The following is a 10,374-nucleotide window of genomic DNA, read 5'->3' on the forward strand; positions in this document are numbered from 1 at the left end:
GTACATAAATGCAACTGATTTCTGGGTATTTTTCTATCCTGCAACTTCACTGAATCCATTTATTCCAATAGTTTTTTGGTAGAGTCTCTAGGGTTTTCTATGGATAGGATCATGTTGTCTGCAGAGAGTGACTGTTGACTTCTTCCTTTCCAATGTGGATGCCTTTGTTTGTTTTTGAGAGAGACAGAGAAAGAGAGAGCATGTGCACAAGTCGGGGAGGGACAGAGAGAGAGAGGGAGACACAGAATCTGAAGCAGGCTCCAGGCTCAGAGCTGTCAGCACAGAGCCCAACGCGGGGCCTGAACTCATGAACCATGAGCTCATGACCTGAGCCAAAGTCAGCTGCTTAACCGATTGAGCCCCCCAGGTACCCCATGGATGCCTTTTCTCATCGGATTGCTGTGGCTAGGGCTTCTGGTACTATGTTGAGTCAAAGTGGGAAGAGTGGACCTCCTTGGCTTGTTCCTGATCTTAAGTTCCAATTTGCATATAATGGAAGTAAACCCTCAATTGGTAGTGGGTCCTGGGGTACGACTGCTCAAGCAGGCGTGGGTGGGTGTGTTCAGGAGCACAGGGGTGGGTGGCTCAGTCTGGGATTCGGGTCTCCTGTGGGACCCCTGTTGATGCCTAGTCCCCATGGCAGGAGATGCTGACTCCTTCATTTTGGGCTTCTGCATGTGGATTCCATTTTACTGTACAGAGTTGAAAATTGCCACGTGTGCCTATTATCCTAAATCGTGTTAATGGTTTTTTAGATCACTCTTGTAATAAAGCCAAAAAGAAAGACGAGACACGTGTGCTGAGGGAGGGCTTTTTAGTTTACGGGGGGCTTGGAGTGTAGCACTCTCAGCCGGCACGTGCTGGCGGGGTGCACAATTGTTTTTCAAAACATTTTCGGGTTCTTTAAGAAATAAACTGCTCCCATGGGGCGCCTGGGTGGCGCAGTCGGTTAAGCGTCGGACTTCAGCTCAGGTCACGATCTCGCGGTCCGGGAGTTCGAGCCCCGTGTCAGGTTCTGGGCTGATGGCTCGGAGCCTGGAGCCTGCTTCCGATTCTGTGTCTCCCTCTCTCTCTGCCGCTCCCCCGTTCATGCTCTGTGTCTCTCTGTCCCAAAAGTAAAGAAACGTTGAAAGAAAAAAAGAAAGAAACTGCTCCCGGGAACAGCATGGTGATGAGGGTAGCACTTCTCTCCCAGCCAGTGCGTGGGGGGTGCCCACTGCAGTGTAGCCCTTGTTGTCTGTGAGTCTAGGGAAAACTGCTTTTCTGCAACAGTTTCTTGAGTCCCAAAGAGTTTGCGTCATCCTGTGCTCTGGGGTTTTATATTCGTTCAACGTGACCTCCTTGAATTTTATTCTTCCAATCTAGTCTTCATCAAAGACAGACAGAACTTGAAGAACAAGGAGAACTTTCAGATCCAGACAAGCTACCTTTTAAGGACAATGAGGAATTTGGATCATCTTCTGAATGTAAGTTCAAATAGGAGTCCTGGTTTTTAGAAGTTAAGAATGTAGAAAGCTTAGTTCTGGTGAAACATAACCACGGTCATAAAAAGCGAAGCTGTTACAGATTAGGACATTTTGATTTTTGTGGTAAAACCACAGATATTAACATACTGCCTCATTTTTATAATTTTTTTTTCAACGTTTATTTATTTTTGGGACAGAGAGAGACAGAGCATGAACGGGGGAGGGGCAGAGAGAGAGGGAGACACAGAATCCGAAGCAGGCTCCAGGCTCCGAGCCATCAGCCCAGAGCCCGACGTGGGGCTCGAAGTCACGGACCGCGAGATCGTGACCTGGCTGAAGTCGGACGCTTAACCGACTGCGCTACCCAGGCGCCCCACTGCCTCATTTTTAAATCACAAAGATTTTCGGGGGGTGGGGGGTTCGGAGTTCGGTTCGTTAAATGTTTCTGGATAGTTCACCATTTCGGAGTGGGCGCTAAGCCTCTAATTGAATCCTCAATTCAGTTTACCACTTTTGGGATTGCCTCAGATTTAAAATGATTTTTTTTGTTTCTCCTTTTATGGAACACGAGCATGCTAAGTTAGTTTTGTTTGAATTACACTGATTCTGTTGACTGCCTCAGATTTAGAAAGCCCGTTGTTTAATTAAAGAATAGAGGTAAAATACTACAAGCTTAAAGAGTCTAGAAATGGTATCCTGGCCATGGCCCCGCTTTGTGTATAAGCTGTCATCGTGTTTCGTGAGCTTCATCGCTAAGTGTGAAAGGTAGAATATTTTGAACATTTAAATGGCTTAGTAAACTTTTCAAAATCCCTGTGACTCCCCTTGTTAGGCTCGTTAAATCATGATTTTAAATACAGTTCAAACGATTAGCAGCAACCAGGTGAGTTCTGGGACCCAGCTGATTTTCCTGTTGGGTGACTGATTTGATCGTGTGAATGAATGTAATTCTCAAAGCTAAAGAACACTTGCAGACGTGAAAGCGGGCAGACGGGCGGCTGTGATGCAGACTCTAGAGCTGGCCCGGCTGCTCTGGCCGAGACTTGATGCTTGGGAGCGAGCGGTCCCCCCGCCGTGCCGCACGCCCTTCCCTCGCTGTGGTTCCTGAGGAGTCGCGTTCGCACCTTTTGCAGATGCAGGGAGCACACCGAGGCAGTTTGAGGTGGACAGCCTCCATCCTGCTGGCGACGTGCCTCATGTGGGTGCTGCCGCCGCCACGGTGTCTGCCGGACCTCTCCCTTGTTGCCACCCTGGTAAGTTTTGCTTTGTTTGAACTCACAAAATAACGAATTAGTGATAGTTAATACTACTTCGTTTTCTAGTTATTTGCTTCTTCCATGCATTAAAGTCGGACAAGAAAAACCTTCCCGGGGCGCCTGGGGTGGGGGGGTTCTCAGTAGGTTGAGCGTCTGACTCTTGATTCCCACCCGGGTGATGATGTCACGCTTTGTGGGTTCCAGCTCTTCATCGGGCTCTGCTCTGAAAACTGGAGCCTGCTTGGCATTCTCTGGTCCCCCTGCATCGTCCCTCACCTCACACTCTCCCTCTCTCAAAATAAAGGTTTTTCTTTTTTTAAAGTTGATCTACTTCAATCTTCAGGGAAGCTGATGACATTGGAGGAGAACTGGGTGTCAGACTTGTCTGGCCTGGCCCTCCTGGTCTTTCCTCTTCCCTTCTCCAGACTGCCTGCTTCCCTCCTCAGTGGAGACATTTGAGCTCTGCCCCAGGGCTCAGCCAACAGGCGTGTCCTTTTCTCCTTGAACCAGAGTGTTTTAGCCTCAGAGGTGAAAGGAAATGCCTCAAGTAAAACCACCTGTAGGTCCTTCCCAAACATCGGCAGAGCATCATCCCTAAAACCCATGGGATGCTTCTTGAAACCGGTTTGTTGGTTTCAGGCGCAGTTGGGAATATGAGGAGTCACTGAAAGGAGCAAGAGGGTTGATTTTTGCTGATTCCAGAGCAAGTCATTTCTGGAAAGTGCTCACTCAGACTCCATCAAGAGCCTTTTGCATATTGGATGCTTTTCTGGAAGCTGCCCCTGCTTCATGCAGCTTCTAGCAGGACAGTCAGCAGGCCATGGCTGATGGCATCCGATAGGACACCTGATGGGGGCAGTGGTGCCCTAGAGCAGCTCTGATGGGCAGACACTGGAGTGAATAGGGAATAGAAATAATGCAATAGAATAAAGGACACGAACTGAGTTGACAGGCCTTCTGTTTCTGACAAGTACAGTACATTATAATAAACGGCTTCTTAAGTTACTATTAAACGGTGGGGTTACATTCTGATCGTTGAGGAACTCTCAGATCTGTTGTTTCACGTCTTCGTCTGGGCGCCAAGGGAGGTAAAGCCTAAAACTTGCTATCTTTGTGCCAGTGGAAACCGTGCTTTTCTTCGCTCTTCCATCCAAAGAGGTTTCCCTCTGCCACTCTGGAGCCACCAAGTACACCTCGCAGCGAAGGAGCCCTTTCCTCATTGTCTCTTGAAATCTTCCCCCAAACGGCATCCTCGCCCTGAGGTTGCCGCTCCGTACGAGTGACGTGCCTCCAGCGAGGAGGCTGCGTTTCTGCCTGTGCAAGTGGCCAGCGGCCGCCTCTAGGGTTTGAATTTCATGACCAGGATCCAGTGGAGACTGCTGCTGCTCTCCTGTGGGAGATGCTAACTTTTGGTTGGTGACTAGAGCACAGCCATGAGGCTGGAAGTCCCGTCGGAATCTGTGCTTGTCTGTGTGTTAGCCTTGCTGGGAAAGCTGAGGTTCTGGACCAGAGCTGGAGGAGAGAGGTCAGCGTAGTCCTCTGTGGAACTGAGATCAAGTTAAACACGTGAGGCGTGGGGACGTGTGTTGTTAGCCTAGAGAACAGGCGATTCAAACCCGGACCTTGGCCGGAAGGGACAGAAGTAGGGAGACGGGTGCTTATGGGTTTTGACAAGTCAGGTACAAGGTACTGTGTGAATATGGTGCTGAAGTGGCCACTTGTCACTGTAGGAATGAGGAGCTCACAGAAGATGTGGCATTCAGGTGAGGGCTGGCATCCTGGGTGGGGCTTGGGGGAAGGGAGCACATCTGCTTGAGGAGGACGTGAGAGCGGGTAGCAGGGCAGACGGCGCTGTACTCGGGCACCTGTGTGCGTGTCAGCGCCTAGACGGGAGGTTTCGGACGTGAACGTTCAGGTGATCCAGGAGGTCAGGCAGGAAGGGAAAAGGCAGTTGGGCACTCGACCGCCACGGGTTTGGATTCCACCGGAGCGGAGCGTGTGCACAGCACATCCGGAAGTGACTGGTGCTCACACAGGTGAAGGCGGGCTGCCTGGAGAGACCTTGGTCACGGAGACCCTTGGCCAAGTGATTTCGGGCACCCGGGTGAACAGTGATGAGGACCTGAACTGCAGCAGGAGGAGGAAGAGGAAAGTGTAAGCCCTGGTGACCGAGTGGATGTGGTGTGGCAAGAGCATGACTCCAGGGACAAGGATGAGGAGTTCAGCTAGGAAGCCAGGGCTGCAGGATCTCCTGTGTCGATGGCAGGGAGCCCGGTAGAAACATGGGTGTGAGCAAACACGGAGAGAGGTCAGGACCGGAGAGGGAGGTGTGGGAAAGGTGGGGGATCAGCCCGGCGGAGGTGGGCGGCGGCAGCTACTTGGCTAGGCCAGGGGGAGGGTGTGGTGGTGTCCCGTGGGGGGTGCAGGAGAGACTGCAGCACCCCTGCACGGGAGCAAGGCGGGGAGTTATAAGAGGGCTGTGTCTGGGCGCCGGGGGACGGGGCTCAATCAGGTAAGTATCCGACTCTGGGTTTCTGCTCTGGTCATGATCTCCTGTGTGGGTTTGAGCCCACGTGGGGCTCTGTCCTAACCGCACAGAGCCTGCTTGGGATTCTGTCTCTCCCCTTCTCTCTGACCCTTCCCCACTTGTGCACACACACATTTGCGTTCTGTCTCTCAAATAAGTATACTTAAAAAAAAAAAGGGGGGGTGGGGGCTGTGTAAATGAATAGGGACTAACGGTTAAGTCTGTATCCTAGAGATGGGGGGAGGCTCCTAACCAGAGGCAGAAGTGGAAAAGTAGGGCTTGCCTGGGGAAGCAGTGAGGAGGTGGGCAAAGACGGGGAGAAGATGTGATGGGGGGGCATGGGAGGCAGCTAAAGTCATCGTGGTCAGGGTGGCTTATCTGCATCTCAGCCAAGTAAAGGCGGGGCGCGGTGCTCGGAGTGGGTTTGGGGGCTCACAGATGGAACAGGCCAAGAGCCCCCTGAGAACCCGGCAGATTCTTCCTGAGTCTTGGGAAGGGGCCCTGCTTACATCTGAAAAATCTGATGCTGGAAACGACTTGCTCTTTATTTTCTGTCCCATTAGGTCTAGATCAGAAACCAATGGGAGAACAGAAGGAAGAAGAAAAAATATGGGAACAGCACATGACAGAACAAAAGGAAAGAGAAGAAATAAGGAAGAGTGAACTGCAAGAAGCTTTAGAAAGGGAACGAAGAGAACTAGAGAAGCTGGATCAAGAGCGGGTAATGATGGGTGCAACCCAATTCTCTCTACCGGCGTTGGCACGGTGCCCTTCCTGAGTCCCTTGCTCTCAGGGAGGGAGGTCCTTGCTGTGTCCCAAAGTCCTAGGCGGGCAACTTTGTCTGGTTTTGGTTTTTTACCATACAACATTCTTGCAGTATTACGGACTGTGTTCTCTATGCAGTACTTGACGTCTCTGTAACTTATAACTGGACGTTTGTACCTCTCAACGCCCTTTATTTCACCCATCCGCCACCCACCTATCCTTCTGGCAAGCACCAGTTTTCTGTATTTGAGCCTGGGTGTTTTTGGTTTGTTTTTTAGATTGCACATATAAGTGAAATCATGGGGTATCTGTCTTTCTCTGACTTAGCGTCCTACCCTCTAGGTCCATCTATTGTCGCAAATGCCAAGATCTCCTCCTTTCTATGACTAATACTCCGTTGTATGTATATACTACATTTCTTTTATCCATTCGTCTTTGGATGGACGGTCAGTTGCTTCCATATCTTGGCCATGGTAAATCAAGTTGCTGTAAGCAGAGAGGTGCATATATCTTATCAAATGAACGTTTTGGGGCTTTTTTGTATAAAGACCCGGTTACGGATTCACTGGATCATGTGGTAATGGTATTCTCGATCTTTTGAGGAACCTTCATTCTGTTCCTCAGAGTGGCTGCACCAGTGACGACTCCTCCACATCCTCGCCAGCGTGGGTTGGTTGTTTCTTGCCTTTTCAATTTTGGCCATTCTGATGGGTGTGACGTCCTATCTCGTTGCTTTGATTTGCATTTTCCTGATGATCGATGTTGAGCATATTTTCGTGTCTCTGTTGGTCATCTGAATGTATTTGGAAAAATGTTTATTCAGGTCTTCTGCCCATTTTTGATTGGATTGTTTGGGGTTTTGTTTTTTTTTTTTTTTTTTTGGTATTGTGTAAGTTCTTCATATATTTTGGATAACCTTTCATTGGATATATCACTTACAAAAATGTTCTCTCATTCAGTAGGTTGTTTCATTTTGTTGATGGTTTCCTTTGCTGTGCTGGAGCTTGTATCTTGATGTAGTCCCAATGGTTTATTGTTGCTTTTGTTTCCCTTGCCTCAGGAGATCTATCTAGAAAAATGTCAAAGGCCAATGTCTGATGACTACCTATGCTTTCTTCTAGGAGTTTTATGGTTTCAGTTCTCACATTGATGTCTTGAATCTTTTTGAGCTTGTTTTTAAGAATGTGGTCCAGGTGCACCTGGGTGGCTCAGTCGGTTGAGCATCTGACTTCAACTCAGGTCATGATCTCACGCTCAGGGTTCAAGCCCTGCACCGAGCTCTGTGCTGACAGCTCAGAGCCTGGAGCCTGTTACAGATTCTGTGTGTGTGTGTGTCTCTCTCTCTGCCCCTCCCCCACTCGTACTCTGTCTCTGCCTGCCCATCCCCCCCCACCTCTCTCTCAAAATAAACATAATAATGTGGTCCAATTTCCCCAGCACCATTTATTGAAGAGACTGTCTTTTCCCTACTGTATATTCTTGCCTCTTCTGTTGTAGATGAATTGACCATATTAGTGTGCGTTTATTTTGGGGCTTTCTATTCTGTTCCATTAATCGGTGTGTCTGTTTGTGCCAGTGCCATACTGTTTGGATTACTACAGCTTCATAGTCTATCTTGAAATCTGGGCTTGTGATACCTCCGGCTTTGCTGTTTAAGATTGTTTTTGGCTATTGGGTCTTTTATGGTTCCATACAAATCTTAGTATTAGTAGGTTCAGTATTACTAAAAGCCTGCTTTAGGCGTCCCAATCTTCTCCTTTCCTTTAAAAGACTGAGAGAGGTTGTGTATAACATAGACCTTAGGAGTATCACAACAAAGAGGAGCTTTTACGAGCTTATTGGCATGCATTCTCCTCTGGTCCTGGAAATAAGCCATAAATAAAGTTTATTTGTGAGAGAGGGTGGGAGGGAGAGAGGACACGCACATGAGCGGGGGAGGGGCAGAGAGCCAGAAGCCCAAGCAGGCTCTGCACTGCCAGCACAGAGCCCACCGCGGGACTTGAACTCCCATGAGATCATGACCTGAGCCAAAACCAAGAGTCAGACGCTTTAACCCACCGAGCCACCCAGGTGCCCCTAGATCTTGCCTTTTTTTAAATGGGGTTTAAAGAAAGCTTCCGAGGTCGGCTAGGTGGGATGAGAGTAACCCAGGGGAAGTGACTGCTGGTCACCGGTGCCTTCCAGGGGCTCCCTTGTCCTCATCCTTCCTCTGGGTTTGTTCTGGCCTTCTTGGTCCTCATTGTGGTTCCAGGCGTGTGGGTTACTCTTGTCACTTTATACGCTTGCTGAGTCGTCTTGAAATCTTCCATATGGATGTTCTTGGACTCCTGGTTAATGTGGCCTAAAGCACAGGACACGTGAGGCAAATTAATCCCCTCCTTCATTGAGATGGCTTGTTTGGTTTCTCTTGCATGGCAATGACATCATTTAAGGAAATTGTTCTTTGGCATGCAGGTTGTACTTACAGGATCAGGATTATATTACTATGCATTTTTAAACGTTTAAAAGTTGTTGTGATATATTTGTGTTTCCTATGCTGGTGCCTAATGTATTCCACAGAGGATGATTGAAGAATCATTGAAGATTGAAATGGAAAAAGAAATGGAAATGACTGTTGAAGAAACGAAAGACCAGCCTGTCTGTGGTGAAAATCCTTTAGAGAAGTACATGAGAATTCTTCAGCAAAATCAAGACCAGGAGTCTGCAGATAAGGTGCTGATGCTTTGGACCGGCTGTCTGTGGAAGGGGTGCCGGGGGATGCTTTGGTTTGTTTGAAGACCTTAGGACGAGAATCTGCCTTCTCCATCAGAGACCAAAAGTTGAGGCGTAGAAGATGCAAAGTTCAAATAGAGCCTTGAGTCTCTTGGCCAAATTTCATCACTTTTGTTTGGGTAAAGATGGAAGAGATCTCTGTGTGTCAAATTTGATAAAAGTTGATGTGTGTCCCATTATTTTAAGAACAAGAAAGAGAAAATGAAAGGTGTATTCATGAATAAAAAATGCATTAGTGCTCTCTGAGACCTAAATACTTAAGTCTCAGACACTGGGTGTTGAGAATGGGTAGCAGGTGGTTTATTTTGATATACCTACTAAATTTGATGTTTAGAAGTCCCCTCTTTTTCAGTTTCTTAAATGACCTTTATCTCAGAGTTGTTAGAGAAATCAAAGTATTGAATAAAATTGCTACATGTGTAATTTCAAAATTCTTTTTCCCTCTTGGCATCAGAGTTCAAAGGTGGTCAGAGAAGGCTCCCAAGTGGAAACACTGCCATCTAGCAACAAAGACGAAAGGTATGGTTCCCCCAACGTGACGTTGCCTGCACAAACCATCGTGTGGTGGGTTGTGTCAGCCAAGGGAAGTGTTCTGATGTCTGAGTCTGCCTGTGAGAAATGAGTGAAACAATTAAATTTAGGGACTTCCAAAAAAAAAAAAAAAACGTACAGCATCTTTTAATTTGTGCAATTGGTTCTGAAATAAGTAGTAAGCAAGGGCACAAAGCCCACAGGGAAAGAATGAGAACATGATAAAGATCCCTGAATAAATTTAACAAAAATTTAATAAAAATATTTTGCCTTAATTTAGTTTCACAGGCTTTTCTCCCGAAGGGCCAGATGACTTCTGGTAACCATGTTTGCTGCTGAGTGCCTTACCCATGTAATGTGACTTGAGGCCTATTGATTTTCTGTAACGACACAAAATCCTCAATAAAAATCTTACGTGAAATCCCATGTGATTGTGTTTCTCATAATTTTATTTGGGTTATAAACGAAAAATCATCTAGTCTGGCAATACCTCTTCAGGCTTTGACGCTAGGAGGAGCTGGGGGTGGTAGGTTTGTTTTCACCTCCCCATTTTTGTCTTGCGTGATCTGTATTCGAAAACTTACTGGCCAAGTTCCGGACCTACGTTTTGGAAGTCTCCTCTGTTGCTTTCCTCTCCAGAGTTAGGCTGCCTACCCCCTGCCAAACAGGAGGCCATCTTCCCCATGCTCTCCTTCTGATCTGGCGCTGGAAATAGACACAGGTCTTTCCATCCCAGGCTCTAGAAAGAGTACGGTATCCCCTCCAGTCTTGCCTTTTGACATCTTTTTCTTAGGAACAAACACGACTCCTTCTTAGATGGTGATCGAGAAGGTGACGTTTGCCAAGCACTTTGTGTACCAGATACAATTTAAAACCTTGATATGTATAACCTCAATTCTTGGTATCACCATATGAAACGTGTACTGGGACTATCCATATTTTACAGATGACGAAACATGAGGCACAGAGGTTAGTGACTTGGCCAGGGTCTCCTAGCCATCAAATTGCAGAGCCAGGACGTGTGCCCCGGTGGGAGACCAGTGCTGCCTCCACGCTG

The 10,374-nt window shown here is 47.7% G+C and overlaps 1 protein-coding gene across 6 annotated transcripts in view; it reads left to right on the plus strand.

Moving 5' to 3' along the window:
- The window catches only part of OFD1 (OFD1 centriole and centriolar satellite protein), an 80,630-nt gene extending 70,887 nt beyond the window's left edge, over nt 1-9,743 (plus strand). For 4 of the 6 annotated variants that reach the window (XM_053202086.1, XM_053202085.1, XM_053202083.1 and 1 more), the window contains 5 exons: nt 1,366-1,466; nt 2,600-2,719; nt 5,813-5,970; nt 8,574-8,726; nt 9,241-9,442. In XM_053202086.1, coding sequence (XP_053058061.1) covers nt 1,366-1,466; nt 2,600-2,719; nt 5,813-5,970; nt 8,574-8,726; nt 9,241-9,408 — 700 coding nt within the window. In that variant the 3' untranslated portion in view covers nt 9,409-9,442. Of the gene's footprint in view, nt 1-1,365; nt 1,467-2,599; nt 2,720-3,065; nt 5,071-5,812; nt 5,971-8,573; nt 8,727-9,240; nt 9,443-9,597 lie in introns of those variants that run through there. The other 2 variants (XM_053202084.1, XM_053202087.1) reach the window with 2 other exon arrangements.
- The last annotated feature ends 631 nt before the right edge of the window (nt 9,744-10,374 follow it).

This window comes from Acinonyx jubatus, chromosome X (genome assembly GCF_027475565.1).
Source record: "Acinonyx jubatus isolate Ajub_Pintada_27869175 chromosome X, VMU_Ajub_asm_v1.0, whole genome shotgun sequence".
NCBI lineage: Eukaryota > Metazoa > Chordata > Mammalia > Carnivora > Felidae > Acinonyx > Acinonyx jubatus.